This window comes from Pseudophryne corroboree, chromosome 3 (genome assembly GCF_028390025.1).
Source record: "Pseudophryne corroboree isolate aPseCor3 chromosome 3, aPseCor3.hap2, whole genome shotgun sequence".
Taxonomy (NCBI): domain Eukaryota; kingdom Metazoa; phylum Chordata; class Amphibia; order Anura; family Myobatrachidae; genus Pseudophryne; species Pseudophryne corroboree.
Genome location: NC_086446.1, coordinates 596,583,796 through 596,605,333, shown reverse-complemented (window position 1 = coordinate 596,605,333; position 21,538 = coordinate 596,583,796). Strand labels below are relative to the sequence as shown.

The window sequence follows — 21,538 nt, the reverse complement described above, 5'->3', positions numbered from 1 at the left end:
AGAAAAGGATTTACCGGTAGGTAACCAAAATCCTATTTTTGTAAACTCACACTTCAGTAAATATACCCCATAGTGTGCTGTGGGCTTTCCATTAGGAGCCCTCCAGTAGAGAGGCGTGTTTAAAGAAGAGGTTGCTTGGAAGGAAATCCTGAATTATTGGTCCAGTAAGTGTGATGAGTACTGAGAGACTGCAGTGCCTTGAGATGAGTGGTCAGCAGTGTCAAAGGCATAACTGAGACCTAGGAGAATAAAACTACATTAACCGTTTGATGATATTGAGGCATGTCTGGGAAAAGGAGTTAGATGAGAGAGGGTTCATCTGTAATGTGCTCAACTAACTTAGAGGAAAATGGGAATAAGCACATGTTAGTCAGAGGGATGTTAGTCAGATGAAATGTGTAATTACAATTTTTACAGGCAAAAACAGTGTATTTGTGTCAGTGAGCAAAGTGCAGGATCGCTTAAACCTTTTTTTATGTGACAGGATAGAAATGCATAGGATAACTTACATGCTTAAATCCTCCTCTTCTCTGTTTTATTGCTCACCTTTCTAGATGTGACTGTGGTTTACCAAAACGGATTGCCTGTGATAACTATTAACCTCCCGTCCCGGCAGGAGAAATGCAGATTCACTCTAAAGCCTATTTCCGATTCAGTCGGAGTATTTCTGCAGCAGCTCCAGGCAGAAGATCGAGGAATAGACAGGGTGGCAATTTACTCCACAGGTGTGTATACCTTCCAGACCTGGCCTGTGCGTTTCACCTAGTTGCAGTACGTGTGACTCCATCAGTATTGATCATTATTCATCTTCAAAGTGTCACTTATCTACACTGCACCAACTGTCTCCTTAGTGCGGTGCCATTTCTATGCTGTGTATTAGTCGGGGTGCGGTATACCTACCACTGACATCAGCCAGCCTTTTCCCCTGAAAGCTGGCATCCCATACAGAGTGACAGGTCAGACGCTAACCAGAAAAACACACAGCAAATAGTTACATAAAAATATTCATACATTTCTCTCACCTCCTTTTATAACAAATATTGCGGAATAAAGTCTTATGGCTATTAAATGATCTGTGCTGTAGAAACCCCCTATTTTCTTCTTTTCAGATGGATCCCGTGTATCCTCTTCCACAGGGATAGAAGTTCTTCTATTAGATGACTTCAAGCTGTCCATTAATGATAAAACGTACTATGTGCGACCACCAAGGCGAGGTATGCTTATAGGTTTCTAAGCTGAAACGGTGTCTGAGCGTGTGTGCCGACTGTCACTGAACACATAGGGGTATATGCAATTGCGGTCGAATTCCCGAAAATGTCGAAAAACTGGACTTTTTCGCCCCCCAAAAAAATTCGACAATGCAATACAGTACTTTTTTCGTAAAAAAACGGACTTTTCAAATTCGACTTTTTGAAATTCGACATTTGACAAATTCGACATTTCTGCAATGGTACAAATGCGGCTTTTCGACAAAAGTATATTCAATTGAAGAATGTAAATTCGACAACAGTACTTTTCGTCAGTAAATTCGTCATTTTCAATCCGCCTCACTTTGCTGGCGGAATGTAATAAAAATGTTTTAAAACATGTTTTTTTTGTGTTTTTTTTTATTGCTAATAGCATATCTATTTATATTAGAAGGGATTAGGTACTTGGTTTGTCTATTTAGGAGGCACAAGTATTTATATATTTTAAAAAAAATATTTATTTATTTTTAAATGGAATGGGTTAAAAACCCGAAAAAAAATTGCGTGGGGTACCCCCTCCTAAGCATAACCAGCCTCGGGCTCTTTGAGCCGGTCCTGGTTGCAAAAATACCGGGGGGGGGGGGGGGGGAAATGACAGGGGATCCCCCGTATTTTAACAACCAGCACCGGGCTCTGCGCCTGGTCCTGGTGCAAAAAATACGGGGGACAAAGAGAGTAGGGGTCCCCCGTATTTTTTGTACCAGCACCGGGCTCCACTAGCTGGACAGATAATGCCACAGCCGGGGGACACTTGTATACCGCTCTCTGCGGCCGTGGCATTAAATACCCAACTAGTCACCCCTGGCCGGGGTACCCTGGAGGAGTGGGGACCCCTTCAATCAAGGGGTTACCCCCCCCAGCCGGCCAAGGGTGAAGCCAGAGGCTGTCCCCCCCCCCCCCCACCCCCCCATTCAAGGGCTGCGGATGGGGGGCTGATAGCCTTGTTGAAAATAAAAGAATATAGTTTTTTGCAGAAGAACTACAAGTCCCAGCAAGCCTCCCCCGCAAGCTGGTACTTGGAGAACCACAAGTACCAGCATGCGGGGGGGAGACGGGCCCGCTGGTACCTGTAGTTCTTCTGAAAAAAAATACCCAAATAAAAACAGGACACGCACACCGTGAAAATACAACTTTAATTCACACATGCCGACACATACATACTTACCTATGTTGACACGCCGACTGCCACGTCTCCAATGTCGAAGAATCCGGGGTACCTGAAAATAAAATTTTACTTACCTAAATCCAGTGTCCTGTGATATTTGTAATCCACGTACTTGGCAAAAAAAAAAAACGCATTCCCGATCCACACGGACTGAAAGGGGTCCCATGTTTACACATAGGACCCCTTTCCCCGAATGCCGAGACCCCCTGTGATTCCTGTCACAGAGGGTCCCTTCACGCAATCAGGGAGCGTCACGTCCTGGCACTCTCCTGATTCCCTATGTGTGTCTGAGCTGGCAGACAGCGCATCGCACAGCACCTCCATTAGCTGACCGCGGGTGACCTCACCGCTGACCGCAAAGTTCCCACCATTGAAGATAATGGAGGGGGCTGTGCGATGTGCGTCTGACAGCTCAGACGCGCATACAGCCAATCAGGAGAGTGCCACGACGTGGCGCTCCCTGATTGGCAAAAAGGGACCTTCTGTGACAGGAGTCACGGGGGGTCTCTGCATTCGGGGAAAGTGGTCCCGTGTGTAAACATGGGACCCCTTTCAGTCCGTGTGGGTCGGGTATGCGTTTTATTTTTTTGCCAAGTACGTGGATTACAAATATCACAGGACACTGGATTTAGGTGAGAATAATTTTATTTTCAGGTACCCCGGATTCTTCGACATTGGAGACGTGGCAGTCGGCGTGTCAACATAGGTAAGTATGTATGTGTCGGCATGTGTGAAATAAAGTTGTATTTTCACTGTGTGCGTGTCCTGTTTTTATTTGGGTTTTTTTTTTTTTTTGCAGAACTACTACAGGTACCAGCGGGCCCGTTTCCCCCCGCCCGCATGCTGGTACTTGTGGTTCTCCAAGTACCAGCTTGCGGGGGAGGCTTGCTGGGACTTGTAGTTCTTCTGCAAAAAACCAATATTCTTTTTCAACAAGGCTATCGGCCCCCCATCCGCAGCCCTTGGATTGGGGGGACAGCCTCGGGCTTCACCCCTGGCCCTTGGGTGGCTGGGGGGGACCCCTTGATTGAAGGGGTCCCCACTCCTCCAGGGTACCCCGGCCAGGGGTGACTAGTTGGGTATTTAATGCCACGGCCGCAGGGAGCGGTATAAAAGTGTCCCCCGGCTGTGGCATTATCTGTCCAGCTAGTGGAGCCCGGTGCTGGTACAAAAAATACGGGGGACCCCTACTCTTTTTGTCCCCCGTATTTTTTGCACCAGGACCAGGCGCAAAGCCGGTGCTGGTTGTTAAAATACGGGGGATCCCCTGTCATTTTTCCCCCCGTATTTTTGCAACCAGGACCGGCTCAAAGAGCCCGAGGCTGGTTATGCTTAGGAGGGGGGACCGCACGCAAATTTTTTGCGTGTTTTTTACCGTTTTTTGTACCATCTGAAAAGTCGATTCAAAATCCGTCAATTGGTCCGTTTTTCAACAGCGGGACTGTCGAATCCGTTTTTTATTGAATATGTCGAATTCCGGCACCCGCCGACCGGAATTCGACGGTCAAATTTAAAAATGGGTGAAAAATTGCCGCAATTCGCCCGGAATTGCATATACCCCATAGCAGCCAATTCAATTTGGTGCAGTGCCAGGATTTTAGGCCGGCAATGTGCTTTTGTAGGTAAAAGTCATCTTTATGCAGTATTGCAATTCAGTTTTCATCTCCTGGACAATTTCATAGCAAGATCGTGTTTTTTCCTCGCATTCCCCCCCTAAGTATAAGGAAAATGTTTCCTTTAAGTTAAACATGCCTGGGCACAGTGCAGAACCTCTGATCATGAAAAAGCATGCACTAGGAGACATTTAGATGGCATAATGTGGGCAATACAGATTTTAAGTGAATTTTTTTAAAAAGAAAAAAGTGGGATAACTGATGTGGTACAGGAATTAGGGGGGTGTTGCATGTATGGGAAGTGCTTTTGAACTTGCAAGTATGAGTTCAAAGGTTTTCACAAACTTGTATAAAAACCCTGAAAAGAGATTTTTCAGTACCCTGCAATACTGTACGGATTTTAATTTGCTGGAAAACACTTGCTGCCTACCATTTATCCACCACTACTAAAAAATAAGGTAAAAATTAACCAATTTCACACCTTTTAAGAACACCCAGTCCAGATGTGTCCTTATACTCTATTGCCATAGTCATGCCAAACCACTCTTTTTGGCACGCCAGAACCCACGTAACACTGAGCATCTTTTTAGCTCAAATGTATGTCGTAATTGCACAAATTAAAACTTTCAGATGCCACAAAACCGCTTAATTAGACTGCACTGTATTCATTTGATATGCAACACTTGTAAATCTATGTGCGACGAAGCCTGAATCTGTATACGAAGTGCTGCGATGCAGCAACCGCAACTTTTATTTCATGCCATGTTCCGTTATGCTTCATCTGTGGCTTTGTAGACATCTGAAACAAATTCCTGTGCAACGGTTAACATCTCAGCTTGGTGTCTCTGTTACAGATTTAGTGGTCTTTTGCTGCATCTGCAGTGAGAATAAGATGCAAATTTAAAGATAGTAGCTACATTGTACCACCCAGTGCGTCACACTCATGTTCTTGGTGTATTGAGGCTTGCTGTATCAGGACACATCTGTACTTTGCTTACAGCCACTAACTGTCTTATACTGTTCTGCTATGTGATTTTGTACTTTTGGTGGGGGCTCAGGGTGTTTTCGCCCATATTTTTTATCCACTTCTCCCAAGTCGCACATTGTAGAATTAGTGCGTAATATTGCAGCAATTCCTGGGAATGGGCATTTACAATTAAATTGAGAGGTGTGGTAGCGAGCCTCATTAAAATAAGTTGCGATGTGTATGATATTTAAGTTGGTAATTCACTCTCCTAAACTCCTTCTGAATTGAATCGCCCCCATAGAGAGGCCTGGGTGGTCTTTCCATAATGTCTATAGTCCTACCACTAGCCCCTCTGCTGCTTGGTATAAAGCTGAAACATCTGTTTTGATAAAGGTCTTATGTAGCTTCTATTTAATCTGTGTTTTAGTTATTGGTCTAAAGATGAATCTTGGCTATTTTTTTTAAATGTGTCTACCCTTAAATTCAGAAGTATATACTATAACCATTCAGGATCAAAAGTTTATCATTGCATTCTGCCCTTTTGACAGTGGAAAAGTCAGTGCCTAGAAGAGATTACCCAAAATGGGGAAGGTGCAGTGTACTAAAGCTAGAAGCAGAGTACTTGCATAACAATCAGTTCAACATATTTTTCATCCCACCCACGGGTGTACCATGCAGCCATCTTTGGGAGCACTACAAAGGTTACAATTTGTGAGATGAAACCATACAAGAATTAAGACATATGGATGACTAAAATGTGTAGTATGATACGCATTGAATGGATAGATCCATGTGTTGTGCATCCTATATGACGCAGCCATGTGGGGGTGCACTGTGTAGGTTACATCTGGCAGGGTGCACAGAAGTATAACATTCAGGTGGTTGGGGAAGAATAAAAATAGAAAGGCAGGAAACTGCAGTATTAAAGCAATGGTGACTACTAAAATTTAACAAAAAAATAAAAATAATGGAGTACGCTGCAGCAAGCTTGCATCTCCTTTTGCTTGACTATGCAGTCTTGTTGCATCCTGCAGTTTGAGTCAACTGAGCCACGGAATGACACTGCCCCTGAAACTAGTCTTTGAAATACATGGTGACAACAGAGTAATAACCAGTGTGACATTAGTAACCTTCCTCCTCATCTCCATATGCAGAACCGGAGTGTAAGGAGTCTTCATCCTCCGACGAATCCTCATCTGAAATATGTGTAGACTTTGAAGATGTTGTTTCATGTGTATGTGATTTACTTACCACTGGCCTTTCAGTCTGTTTTTGTTGAGAGGCTGCTTCTTCCCCTACTGGATGTGATAAACCCCAGGTGGAATGCTGCATGTAAGGGTTAAGTGTAACCTATCCCTGGTACAAAAGTTGGAATTATCCGCTCGGCTATACTGGATAATGTCTGTGTAAACCTAGCTCATAGGGGTTCTTGCACCTGTGTCTGTTTTGGATTTTTCAAGAGACTTTGGTGAAAGCTAAAACAATTTACACACAAACCATTCTGAACCAGATCCTGAGAGATTAACCCAGCTTTGCAAGACAAACATGATGAGTATTGGTGCTGCTGTGAGTGTATTTTCCTCACCTTTGCCGCTCTTAGACATGATAAATAATCACACACTTACACAGTATACTAAACTATTTGTGACTGTAATCGCTTTAAATTTTGTTAAAGTGACATACAATCCGACCCTACCCTTCTTTACACCAGCATTGAGGATCAGACTAGACAGAAAAAAACTGACAGAATTATAATAGTCAGCAATCACACTAGCAATCAGTCACAGGTTATACATTAGCATAATAAGCAATATGAACACATAATCAATTACAAATACATTTCAAGTATGAAGGAGAAACGTATTACTGCATTACCTTATATAGGATTTAACCGTATTCATTCGCACAGCGAAAGAAAACAACCGTAATAATTATCAAACTCACATGCATTCCAACTATTCGTACTCAAAAGGTAGATAGAGACAGTGGGGCAGATGTATCAACCTGGAGAAACGCACCAGCCAATCCGCTCCAGTATGCAAATTGACAGAAGCTGATTGGCTGGTGCGTTTATCACCTTGAACTTATCACTGGTTTATCACTTTTATGCCTTCTCCAGGTTAATACATCTGCCCCTTAGTGCTGTATTACCTGTGCTCAGTACAGTGGGATACAGGGAGACTCGCCCCGCTTCCAGGACCGATCAATACGTTGGTGAATGCTGAGTTGATCCAGACGCTAATAGTGTACACAACCGCTCCGTGAACCTACAGTGAACACTGACGCACCAGCCACACAGCCGCCTATGCTGCAACTGGGTCCCCTTAGATACACAGCGTCTCAGACAGAAGTGGTAAAACCGTTCATCATGGCAGGGGACTCTGAGGAAACTGATCATGAACTGGGGGGGGGGCTTACATCAACCCTAGGGATCGCGCCCTCATACTACCCCTGGAGCCTATGATCCCTAAGGCCTAGTGCTGGTGCACCCTAGGTGGCAGCCGTGTCAGCAACTGTTTGGTAGTCTCCTCCCAAAACAGTGCGGCTGTGTCTGCGTTCCCCCTCTAAGCGGAACCGATGCCTTACCTTCTCCCCGTGCTCCGGCCACAGCCTGGCAACGTCTGCTGGACTTGCTAGTATATCCGACACAGACGCCCGCCGAAACAGCACTGCACTCGTGGGTAAGCGTTGTCACGACTCGGCGGGGAGTTGTTGGAGCGACTCTTTCTAAGGTACGTATAAGACGCTTTTTAGAAAGATCACTCAAGAAAAATAGTAAGAATATAAAAATAAAATAAGAAAGCTTAGGGCTACTAAAAAACAGCAGCCCTCTTGACCATGGTCCGGCTCCTGCCGCCTTAAACAAAAAACTGATTTCCCTGAGCCAGGAGGCGGGGATATATGGATGGGCCCGTTGCATGCTGGGTGGCCGAAAGATTTGACCATTTGGTGCAAATCCGCTGTCGCGTCATCATATCCCAATGTTATCCTGTGGATAACCTGTGGACCCTGCCGGAGAAAGAAGTGATTTGAAAAATTACAGGAGCTAATTGGCTGGTGCGTTATCACCTTGCGCTTATCACTTCTCCAGGCTTAATACATCTGCCCCAATGATCCTGAGCTGCAGTGTTTGAAAAATAGTTTCATTTGAGATTCTAGAATAGTCCCAAGTCCACTTAAAATTCCAGTTCAAACTCTACATCTTTGAAACGACCTCCTTAGAATGCAGACCAATGCCTGATTGCAGGCTTTGAAAATAATTCTCTTAAATTCTACACACTATATCAGCTGACACTAGGGGAGCTGTGTTATTGGTCTGTTCCGCAGTCTAATTAACCGAGTGGGTCTTGTAATGCAGACAGACAAACTTTCTTGGTGTGTGAATAGCGTAGCCAGAGAGAGATGGAAAACTCTGATATATCAGCGTGAAGATTACCTGTGAAGAAATGATGCAGAATATTTTTGATACTGCAGTCTTCAAAAACCTGCAGGAAATTGAAAAAAAATAAATGGGTAAATCAAACATCAAATAAGTATTGGATAACAATATAGATGTCTATTCCCAAAGAAAAATATTTTATGCTTCAAAAATGTGTCAAATAGCTGATTTGTCCAGTTTAATTTTAAGTCCTTTGAAGCCACTTGAAAAAAAGATTTTAAAAAAACACCTGTAACTCCCACCTGCAGTCCATACGGGACCCCCATATATACCTGTCCCATTTCTTTAAATGCATTGTTCTGCACTTTGAATATCACTCCAATAATTACATTATTGGCCCAATAAAGCTGATTGAAAACTTCCAATTGCTTAATTGATCATTGGAGCGGGAGGGGTGTTCCGGGGGGCTGAACCAAGTCCCAACATTTTTAACTTAAAATAACAATTATTCTCTACTTTGCACCTGCTCCTGGGCTGGGATAGAAAAGCAGTTTTATATCCTATAGAAATTAGCGTGGCTAAAATTTACTGCCAGTTGAATAGCCGAACCACTGCGGACCACCAAAATGTCTCACGCCACAGGGAACTAAAAATTTTATGTGGCTAATTGAATATGCCACGTTGTGGGTCTTTTTTAATTACCTTAAAATAGCTTTTTATTGTGTAGAGAAAACCAGATAAAATCACGAAAAAATAGTTGTTTTTTTTGCTACAGATTTTTACATTCATTATTTTTTTTATTTATTTTTTATCAGCAGTCCCAGAATATTGCCCTGAAATTGAGTCATTCTGAATACAGAGAATGTGTCAAAGGTTCATAACCATAACACAAAGGCAGTAACAACACAAATACTGCTTGTTTTTTCTTTTAAATTCCATTCTCCTTTACTTTATAATAGCATTTACAGACATGCCAGCTGCTGCTTGCTCAGACCTCGCCTCCTGTTCAATACAGATTTAAAATGCCCATCCAGTACATAATAGTTATTAACGGAGAAGTCCCCCATATGATATGTGGCCCCTTCATTAGTGTGTGTTGCTCAGCACAGTATCAATGTTTTAGGCAATAAGTTTAGACTCAATTGCAAAAGTAATCTGAAGTCAATCACTCACGGTTCTCAGACACTGGAGTGATACTACTAATTAATTCCTTTGACTTGTTTTGTCTCTAATTGAGGCTTTTTTTTAAAGAAAGTAAATCTTGCTCATACTTGGTTTAAATTCATGGAGGCAGTCTCCTTAATTTGGTTGCTGCGGTGTTGTCCCACAGCTCTCAGTTCATTCAGTTAGAAAATGATTCATACAATCAAACAGCTAGTTTTTATAAAAGTCATCTCTTATAATAATAATAATTTAATATACCCAATTTCAAAGCAAGTATTTCTCAAATTATAAAGTATGAAATATTTCCCTGGGTCTATCAGTTCATAGGTATGTGCAATAAGTGTGCTAAAATGGTCAATCCAGCCAGAGTAGCAATATTTATATTTCTTAATCCCTTCAGTTATTCTGACAGTAATAACAATAAATACAGTAATTCTCTGACTGATAATAAACCGTTGTCTCCATTCTTCAGAATTGATACAGTAAAAGTACTGATATTCCCTTTTTTGTTTTGTTTTTTAAATAATACTCCATGTTTAGATGCATAAATGGGCCCTCTCGATAATCCTTAAGCACAAAGCAATCTTGAAATTGCCAGCAATAATCCTAAATGTACAACAAATAAACATTCGAAGTAAAACGGCCACAATCAGTTGATGCAAAAAGTCTACAAACCGTTCTTGGAATGCAATGCATTAATCAAGATTCATCCCCCCCCCCCCCCCACAATTTTAATATGGGATGTAATCATTGTATATTACTTCAGCTGGTTTAAATAAAATCAGATCTTATTAGCCATGTATAATTAGATATTTGAACATAAGGAAGTGGATGAAAAACATAAATGTTAGACATGACATTTAGTATTGAAATGTATCAAAACTTAAATGAATACCCCTTTCACACCATTATCCTTGGTCCAGGGTTATGGAACACCATTTCAAGCCTTGTCCAGCTGATAGCAACAGTGTTTACAGTGCATGCTGCACCCCAGTTATTCCTTGGTTGTCCCTTTGTTGGAGCTTTGACATGACATGACCCCCATTCCCATCTCTGCGCTCCTGGACAGTGTGTGTGGCATGTGTCTGGGTGCTACTGGGATGGGTTGTTGGTAGTGAATGCAAGTGGAGGGGGCGGCGTTATCCAACAACTATGCCTCCTAGTATGAACTTACGCCCCAGCTGTCCATCGATTTTATGGAAGTCACAAGCACTGGTTTTACCTATTGCAGTGACCGTGAATAATTTGACTTGATTCTGGACCACTAACCCAGTAGGCACCCCTGCAAGTGCCTAGAGGCACCTCAGGGTACCACGGCACAGTTTGGGAACCACTGCTTTAGCGGATTATTTTTGCCAGACTAGCTTTATACAAAACTGTTTCAGCCTTATATTATTTACATGTAGGACTTTAAGCTCTTGTCTTTATTATTACATTGGGGTGTGGCTCCTTACAATAATTTCTGCAGTTGGCATATACACGGTTGAAGCCTGGCATGTAAAGGTGATCAATAGTTCTTTTATAGTCTTAAATTTATATATAACTTCCACGTAAGAATGTTTAAGACTTGCTGTTAGCTCTTTATGTAAACCAGATTGTATTTTGTTTTTTGTATGTTAAGACCTTTTATGCCATGAAGATGCAACGACCATGAATGACCTAAAGTCTCTTGTACAGCAGTTGTACAGTTCTATGAGCGTTGACGAGCACCAGCTCAACAAAGAGAGAGAGCTGTATGGTCGGCTAGAGGTCCTACGGGAGCAGCTAGAACCACTGGAGAAGGTATATAGATTTCACACCTTCACACAATGTTTTGCTCATCTCCCATTTCTGTAGTTTTTTTGGTTGGCTTCAAAAAACAACAAATAGCTAATAGCATCCCAGTCAGAAGACATGAATTTTTTTTTTTTTAATACAATTAGCTAATCTTTGACAAACATGGACCAGAGATCAGAAATGAGACCTAATTAAGCTTGTACTTACTGTAGTATAGTGTGTTAGTTATTCACAACGTGTACTTTCACAAAAGACCCCAAACAGTTTTATTGACAAGTACAGATGTGACCTCACACACTCATCCTTTTTTGCTCAATATGGCTCGACCTATGAGTAATGAATCCTGTAATACATACGTTTTCCTCAATGTGCTTCTTTATTTACAGTGTTCTAGGCACTTAGGATTATTTATTTTGTTGCAAAGGAATTGGTATAAAGTCGCAGAATGACGCAAGGAGTGGGTCACGAATATCGGACCTGCCTTTTCTTTTTACCCTAGATTGTGTGTTCTTTCCTCAATTATGCTACTTTTTCCTTAATTTTGCATCTTATATCACTGACAGTGTACTAGGTACACCAGATCTGCTTAGCGTCAGCTAAGACCCCACAAACTCCTTTCCTAGCAGTCCTGTAGGACAGGAGAAAACCACAACCAACATTCTCAATCGTAAAGGGTAAATAACTCCTACACATTAAAGAGGTAATACACCGAGAAATACCTCATGATTTAATCTCCTTCATGTTTATTTCAATTCAAGACCTTCATTCCTATGTTTGAGTGTACTTTGTATGTTCAAATATGTTTAGTCTAGCTACATACAGTATATTCAGATGTAATGGGAATAATATTTAGGAAAAAAATGGTTTTATTGAAATTTGTAAAATAAATATCAAAGCCTAATAACTATGGATTGTTAATGTTAAAAAGCATTAAAACATGGTTGATCAAAGTTTCTAATGCATAACAATGTTTCGCAGGATTTATTTATTTTTATTTTTTGTTAAAAAAAAATGAATGCCAAAAAAACTGTTTTAAACCCCCCAAAAAAAGTTTTTTGGTGTTGTAAAAACCTGCATTTTTCCAACCCCATATATGTATATGTAATATAATAAGATGGGTGTGTTCCTAAAGGAATCAATTAAGCGAAGGCTGGCTGCGAATAGGCGTAATCTAGAACATCTTGCAGCAAGCCATGTTGCAGCATGCTGTATTATAGCAAAGATGAGCATAGCTAAACCTTTATTTCTGCCCTAGCAGTATTCTTTGCTTAGATTATATACTGTATATACTTGGTATTTTGCTGTACAAATGTGACAAAAGTGAGTGTAGATTCTAATTTATTACCTGTCACGTAGACAAGTTTACACAAATTCTGTACAAATGCTGGTTGCAATTTTCATAGGATCAGTTTTCAGGTTATAGGTACTGTGTGCTACAGTATGTGCAGGCAAGTACTATATAATCTAGAAAAGTTCATAAGGTTAAAGTTAAAATGTAAATTGACTGGCAAATTCCAATTTAAAACAGCTCCCTACAGTCCCTGGCGTTCCTGATATAAGGCTGAATCCATCTGGCTGTGCCAGTAGTGACTGCAGCTGCATCATGTCTATGTACCATCAGGCATTTAGTGTTTTGTTTTAAATTGGAATTTCTTGTCTTTGACCGTGATTCTTCATGATTGTTGTCTATTGTTTGATTAGATGTTCTTGAATTGCCTGTCTTGATAAAGGCCCATAATTGGTCCAAAACGTCTACTTCGACAGCAACACCGTTTGAACTAAATTAAACTACATGGAACTTTCTAATATGTCTGAAAGACTGATTTTTGGCGTGAGTGCACCCTCCACCTTGGTGGTAGATGTGGTATATTAGTGGTCTGACTAGGCCACTGGGAGCACCTATATATTGTGTTGAGGTCTGTGTTTTTTGTGTTGACCAAACTTTTATTTTCCAGGTCAGGATTCAGATTGCTCAGAGAGCAGCGAAGAAGACCAGGTTTGTCCAGTGGTGTGTCTTAGCTTACATGTCTGTACAGTTTGGCGTCCTCGCCCGTCTGACGTGGTGGGAGTACTCTTGGGATATCATGGAGCCGGTCACTTACTTTATCACTTACGGCGGTGTCATTGGAATGTATGGGTATTTTTTACTAACAGGAAAGGTGAGCAATGTAGCTTTTTTTTTATATATTGTCACAACTTTGGAAATGGATATGTTGTCAACATTAGGTAAAACAATACATAATGGTTTTCTGTAAAAATGCTTGTGACCAAATGAGAGTTCTCTCACAAAATATACACATGTAAAATAACAGCGCAGAGAACTAAAATTGTGTTTATGTTTGTTCAGCTGCACGCACACAATGGGCCTAATGCAGAAATGAACGCGCGCCTGTTTGCGGAGCATATCTTGCTTGTTTTCACATTGCGATCTGCTCTGGAACTGTGTGCACACAGGTGCAGAATCCTGCGCATTTTAATCACAGCTACACTTGAGCTGTGGAGGAGTAACTGGGCTGTACTGGGGCGTTCCCATGTTGGCTCGTTTGCAGGATATGCAGAGTTGGATGGAAGTGTTGATTCTCCCATTTCCAGGTGTATCCTTTGCACCTAGCATAGGGTGTTACATGCGCACATGGGTGATTACTAACAGATCCAGCTTATGGATAGGGGACAGGCGCATTGCAAGATTCGTACAGCTCTGCATTTGGAGGAATACACCCATTTCCTTTTTAATGTGGGAGCACATTCACTATTCGTGAAGTCTTGTCTGATTAGGGGGAAAAAAATCCCTGACATAGTTAAAATGTTGTGCTTCTACGATTTAGTTCTGTAGAGAATAACCGAGAGCTTGGTAGGCTGGGTATCTACTTATAGTCACTTAGCATTTTGACCTGTTTCTTATGCTGGGCATACACTGTCAGATTAAAATGCCTGTCAGACCGACAAAAATTATGGAGGGAATTCATTTGTCAGCAAAGGGTGCGTATTGCCATTGCTGCAGCGTTTAAACACCAGCAATGTCACCCCGTCTCGCAACCTTTTCGTCCAGCCGATTCGTACAAAAGTGTTAGCTCCCCTATGGGGTAGAGAACACTTTTATGCGAGATCCTGCTCCCGTAAAGTGCGACGAGTGCCTTGCTGATTCAGCCGGGCAGTATAATTGGCAGCAATTGAATTTCTCCCTTTATCTGGCAACCCGACGCCCAGCAGATCTCATGGCCATACACTATGGGATATCCTAGTGTATGGCCACACAATGTTTGTGAAGGAACAGGGAAAATGTTAGTCAGTCAGACTTGACAGCGCATATACTGTCCAATGCGGCCGACTTGTTCTGTATCTTTAAAAATATTGACGGTCATGCTGTATGATCCAGCATGTCTAACCCATCAAATTTTTTTGCCTTAGTGAAGCACATACACAGTACAGTCATCTGGGTGATCTCGCCTAGGTAATTGTATAATGTATGCCCAGCATTAGTAACAGATCCCTTCACATTTCTTGCAGTTGGGTCATTCCTTCAATGTCAATACAACTACTAGATTGCTGGGATCGGCAAATATTAGTGATCTAAAATTAATTTTCTAACCCTTTTCGAATGGACTAGTATTATGTATTTTTTTTTAATGTAATTAGGTATACAATGATTTACCTACAAACCATATTAACCCTTTTACGATCAGTATTCTATTTAAGAAGTGTTCCCTACATAGAATCCTTAGCTTATCACCTGCTCCTTGAGCATTCTAATTTGCAGTCAGGGAAGACGCAAACCGTGTCACGGTTAAGTAGTAATCGCGTGTGTTCTGGGCAACTAATTACTATACCGACAACTGTCAGAATGGAATGTCAAACAGAAGTATGCCGGGCGGGTTAGGCTGCAGGGGGCCAGCTAGGTGGAGGGTTAGAGTGAGCTTAGTTGAGCGTCCCTGTCGGGATTTTAAGCAGGCAGGATGCTGGTGCCTGTATTCTGACTGCCTGCATACTAACTGCAGATAACCCGTACCCAACCCGCTGTATGGGATTGAGCTGTGCTCTAAAAATGATTTATGTATCAGAAGACCCAGATAACCTCTGTACAGTATATTCTGATAAGGCCAATAACCTAAACCACTCCTACAATATGCTACGCACATGGTCGTTGTACATGATAGAATGTGCAGGATTACATTACAGGTGTTTTTCTTGTGTTACATTTATTCTGTACTGTAGGTTTTTTTTCATGTGAACATTTCTTTCTACAGGAATATATTTATCCAGATGCCACTGACAGGCAGTTCTTAAATTTTTTCCATAAATCAGCCAAAAAAACGAGTTTTGATTTTCTAGAATACAATCGACTCAAGGATGCTATTGCTCAGGTATGCTTTAAAAATACTTTATGATTTTGGGTCCTTAGTATTGTGTAAGTAGTACTGGGAGGTGTATGTCAATTATAGCAGGCTTGGTTTACAGCCTGTTATAGTTCATCTGCCAGAACAAAGTTGTAGCTTTAGAGAGAATATTTTTTATACTGGGTTTAGTAAAATTCACAAATCTGTGTAGTCGTAAATAATGAATTCTCTTTCTTTTTTCTAAATAATGAAGCTTGTACACAAGCACTTGTATGTATGTGGTGGAAGTGATGGCATGTATACAACACTGACACACAAACTGTTTATAGTCTCTCTGGTTTTTATTGGGAGCCAAGGCATTAAAGTCGGCTGATATGCATAGCCAGTAGATGTCATTTGGCTGAGTTGTGCCTTGGCTCCATGGTGAGGACCCGGGGACTGTTCTGCTAACTGTCCTCGTCTCCTACCGCTGATCCTCTGGCGGTGGTCACGATATTCTCATCTATGCACTTGCATACATACCAACACTTCCACCACATTCGTACATGCATACAAGAGTTCTTGGGTGCCTTTTATAACAATAATATTTGTATAGTGCGGACCACATACATATTTCTTCAAATAATGTAACGTGTCTGTTTTCTGTACATTGGGGATGAAGTAAGGAAATGGGGTGTTACTTTTAGCAAATTTCTTGTTCTAAATTAGTGTTCTGAGTTCTGTTGTATCAGTGATGAGCAGAATGGTGGTGGTGGGGGGGGGGGGGTGTCTTCTCAGTGGTGCATTGCTGAAGCTGATCATTTATGTGCACTCGCTACATACAGCCCCCAAAATACACACATTGGAGGCAGACATTTTATAGATATAACTGATACTCATACAGCCAATTCATTAATTAGGGTTCACTACGGGTGGCCGGCGGTCGGGCTCCCGGCGACCAGCATCCCGGCGCCGGGAGCCCGACCGCCGGCTTACCGACAGCTTGGCGAGCGCAAATGAGCCCCTTGCGGGCTCGCTGCGCTCGCCACGCTACGGGCACGGTGGCGCGCTACGCGCGCCACACTATTTTATTCTCCCTCTATGGGGGTCGTGGACCCCCACGAGGGAAAATAATTGTCGGTATGCCGGCTGTCGGGCTCCCGGCGCCGGTATACTGAGCGCCGGGAGCCCGACCGCCGGCAAACAGAAGACCACCCCATTAATTAGGAGTGCAGAACAGGCCAATGGCAGCTATTCTAAGTTGCCCCATGAGAGTACTGCCTGAATGATGTTCCTTGCTCCTGCTATACCCTGTTGTCTTGAATATTTGGTTCAGCCCATACAATGGCTACCTCAAGAAAAGTAAAATAATAAAATGAACATGTATTACATATGTTATAGGATGGGGGAGGGGTAGACAATGCTCTGCTTCACCTCAGTTTTACCTTGCCATAGGCACTGCTCAGTGTCTCTACATAAAGATCCATTTTCTTATTGTGCGCTTCTATCTTTCTGTTACTATAACATGGAATGAAGGAGAGATGTCTTTAAATAATGTTCAAATATAAAATCGCTGTAACTTGCTTGAATCCACAATTGACAGTGTGATTTGTACCATGTAATGCCACAGATAATTGCACAGATGGTAGTCCTCAGTCTAGAACAGTGTTTGCCAACCTCTGTCCTCAAGGCACACGAACAGTCCAGGTTTAGTAACATCCATGCTTGAGCACAGAAGCATACATCAAAATAACTGAGGTACTAATTAAGTCACCAGTGCTCAAGTATACGAATCACCATTACTTTAACCTTATACCGCCTTTGAAAAAGTAATTTTAAGTTATTTGCATGTTGTGCAAAGCCAAATAATAGCTGTTTCCCACAGCGCGTCTGCAAAGTTTATTTAGCAGCTCTGATTGTTTTACCTTAGCAAACATGTACCTTTTTGTTTTATTTCCAGGCTGAGTTGGATCTTAAAAGACTGCGTGATCCCATTCAGATGCAGCTACCAATCCGACAAATTGATGACGACAAAGATTGATTATTGTGTAACTCTTAAATCCCCAGCGAAACCTGCGGATATCTCTTGCCTTTGAATAAAAAGCGTTATAGGTGATAGCTGGGATGTGGTATTGGGATAGGTGATCATTTCTCCCTCCATACTGTTTTTTTATTTTGTTTTGTTTTTTCATTTGTTCTTCTTTTTCTTTCTTCCATATGTTTTGAGGTTTTTGTTTTTTTTAAATCTTTTTAAGCTGTTAAAACTATCTAAAAGGGAAGATTAAAAATGGAATTTAATCCGATCTTGGGGCCTTGCCATGGTTAAAAGCCTCTCCTCTAAGGGCTTGGAAGATTTCTTATTCAAATCATATCTATTTTAGTTGTCAGTGAAAATGAATGATAAATACATGAATGAGGGTTCTGAACCAATTACTCTTATTTTTTGAGAATTATTTTTCCGTTCCACCCTAATTTTATGGTGTTAAGGATGTGGCAGAGTGCCTAGAAAACACATTGGTTTAATGGTATACCAAGCTACTGGAGACACGCCAGTAGCGCACAATTAATACCATTTGGAAGAGCGTTGGATCAGATGTACCAGACGTAACCTCGGCATAATACTCGACTGCAGTTTCAAAACATTTGTGGCAATGATGTTGAGGCGTTCTTACGCTTTCCTGTCATAAAACTCCAGGTTCGTGCATATACCTGTCTGTGTTTAGATGCAACACCGTTCAACTTTAATCCAAGTCCCAAACACAGTAAAACTTTCTGCTATGCATCTTAAGAAACCGCACGTGATTTTTCTCGTAATCACTTTCTAAATGTCCCCTGTCCTTCTCCCTCCCACTGCCTTGGCTATATATATATGTTTCAGGGGTTCAATGCATGGATAGGTTTTTATGTTTGTTTGTTTTGGGAGGGAGATGTCCTCATGTCCCTGCACTCTTGGTTGGTGGTTCAGTGGGGTAGTGAATCAGAGTTGCGTGAATATGAACAGTTACCACCTCATTCTGACATCACTGTCATCTTAAAGACTCTACTTCTCCTGGCTGGTGTCCTATTACTAGAGACGCAACAACTTCCTGGATGAAACACCCAACATCCAGCTATGTTTGATGTACCGTATCCATCGCCGAAGGATTGGAGAGTGGAAACAACTGAGATATCACCTCTATCTTTGTTCCAAAGATTTCAGGGGTTTTCTTTCATTTTTGTTATTTCCTTTGGAATAAGCTGCTCTTCCACAGACTTTCAATATCAAAATGGTGCAGTCTCTTGTTTGGGTTGGCATGGTGGGTAATAAGTTTGTTTCCGGCTACAAGTCTGTAGAGACTATTTTATTTCTTTATTTTTTACTTTTTAATTATTATTTTTAAGGACTCCCCACTGTGAAAGGCTCCTACTTCAGGGATAGGATTACAGAACTAAAGGAGTGAAGCCAGATGACTGGTGCCTTGCATATATTGAAAAAGAGAGGAGAGTAACTGTTCTCTTCATGTATTAAAGGACATAGCTGGCAGTCAAGTTACCAAGGACTCCATGCCAGCCTAACTCATGTCCACATGGAACATAGCTGGCGGATGCTGCCAACTCTCGCAGTCTTAAATACCTGCCCAATCTATGTCCCTCCTCTCAGGTGGATTGATTCCTTTTTCCATGATTGTCTGTTTCTTTCTAGTCTTTTGTCCTGTACTGCTTCACAATTGTACATCCATGCAGAACATAGATTGCAGAACACAGTAACTGCATTCCAGAGGTGATGGCTAATGCCTGTTACCTGGAACTCAAGAGATAGTGGCTGCATGGTCTATTTGTTTAAGATGTGCTCTGTAGTATATGGGGTGGGATGGCTGATATGGAAATAGCAAGATTGACAATCACCTTCACCTACAGAAATTAATGAACAGTATAGTGCATAGGATGTTAAAATTAAGTTTTAAGTGCATTTAAAGCAATTTAAATAATATTTAGTTGTTACGCCAAGTGCCGTAACCCTGTAACTGTGTTTCTGCTTGGATGTCTATGATTTTGAACAGCAGATCCTCTTTTTAACACTAACACAAGCTAAAGCTTTTCTTTTACCATTTGCACTTCTGCTGCTGAAGGAGCTGGAAGCACATACCCACTGAGGCCTTTCCAGCAACACACGGTCTAATCCTGTCTGTACAGGTGGAAATGAACAGGAATTGTCTCTAAGGGGTGGTGGGTGGGAGGGGGGTGTTGCGGGGAGGTTTGGAGCATGGAGGAATGTCCTATAAATAAGCAAAATATAGATGTGTAAAATCCTGTAACATTTATGAAATATGTATAAAAGAAAAAAATGTAATTCTGCAACAATAAACACTTATTAAATTTTTCAAGTAAAGTTGTATGTTTATACTTTGTTGGGGGTGGCAGTGTAAGGTTGTTGTTTTTTTGTTTTTTTAACTTTCCCTTTTTAATCGATTTATTGAAAAGCCACATAATTTAACTTGTTAGTATGGTTCCGTGTGCCTCTTTAGGGGCTTATGGATGGGATTATATCTTCCTCACTGCACCCCATTGTTCACAATTTCAATGGTTTTATTTTGTTACTATAGCATGTCTTAACAGAAATAACAAAGCAAGGTACAGGTTTTATATTTCTGGTTTTAAAAACACACAATCCATGAGGAATGAAAAGAATTAAGCGGGGGGGGGAAGTGGAAGATGATTGGGAGAAGATGGGGTGAGAGGTGGTTGTGGGAGCAAATGGGAGAATGTAGAGGGAGTAAATAGGATGGGAAGCCCTGCATTCAAAGGGGGAAATGGAGGCACACATGGAGAGACAGGTACTCATACTGTGAGACATGTATATACAGGTTTGATAAAGAGTCTAATACAAAGAGGGTGGCAGACACTGGGGTAGCACAGATCGGGAGTGGGGGATGGAGTCAGGTGGTTGGGAAGGAAAAAGGACCCTACTTTGAGGTCTGTCTTCAGCCTGTACACTTCGCATGAAGCAGTGCAAAGGAGGATAATTGGGGTTAATTACTTGAAGGGTGACTAGACCATCCACTCCCATCATTAATGCAACTGTACTGCAGCACCACACAGTTTGGAAATTCTGTTTTATAGAATCTATATAATATTTCTGCAATGCATACCTTGAGATGTACATGTGCAGTAGGAGTTACCACTGTGGAGGACAGAGAAATGTTGCGCAGCTAGGGGTTATGTGTAGGAGCTGAGGGAGAGAGGAGACCCCTCATTCTTTGGGTTCAATACACTGGTTTATCAATAGGTACAGTAATTAGTCTTCACTTTCTTGTCTGTTACGCATTGGGATCATTATACTGTATGTGCAATGCACTTACTGGAATTCTCTGTTCTATATTATGAAATACTGCCATAAATATAGTATAGCTACTGGAACTGACAAAACCAACATTAATTGCTGACCATTCCTTGACTATCTGTTGTTAAACCAATCCTGGTGTGTCAGTGTCCTAATTCTTTTTCACATAAGGTTTCTATTTGACAGTCCTATAATTTTATTGTTTTATGTTATGCACTGATTTATATTTTAAAACCTTTTTTAATAGGTATTATATGTATGTAATGTAAAATGTGCCCGTCACAGCACCGCGCCCCAGCCTGTGCTCAGATATGCCAACCTGGTGCAAATGGACGGTCGTGACGTGGGTTTTACTCAAGCTGCCACCACAAGAGTATAGGAATAGCTCTCATGCGAGCGCCAGACACTTAAAGCACACTTAAAAATCCACAGTTATTACACGTATGTAGAATGGGCCTCTCCCGCCATGTGAATTCATAGAGCACAGACATAACCCTGATAAACTTTTATGATTTATTGATAAAGTAAGTCCAGGGTTAAGTTACAAATAAAAATAGGTAAATAAGACATACAGTACAGTTATGATATGCACAG

At 41.5% G+C, this 21,538-nt stretch overlaps 1 protein-coding gene across 1 annotated transcript in view; it reads left to right on the top strand.

Moving 5' to 3' along the window:
* Positions 1–19,993, top strand: part of MCU (mitochondrial calcium uniporter) — a 247,773-nt gene extending 227,780 nt beyond the window's left edge. The window contains exons 3-8 of the mRNA XM_063961486.1: positions 555–725; positions 1,110–1,214; positions 11,157–11,317; positions 13,267–13,470; positions 15,556–15,672; positions 17,585–19,993. Of these exons, the coding sequence (XP_063817556.1) occupies positions 555–725; positions 1,110–1,214; positions 11,157–11,317; positions 13,267–13,470; positions 15,556–15,672; positions 17,585–17,665 (839 nt within the window). The 3' untranslated portion in view covers positions 17,666–19,993. The remainder of the gene's footprint in view (positions 1–554; positions 726–1,109; positions 1,215–11,156; positions 11,318–13,266; positions 13,471–15,555; positions 15,673–17,584) is intronic.
* Positions 19,994–21,538: the final 1,545 nt, after the last annotated feature.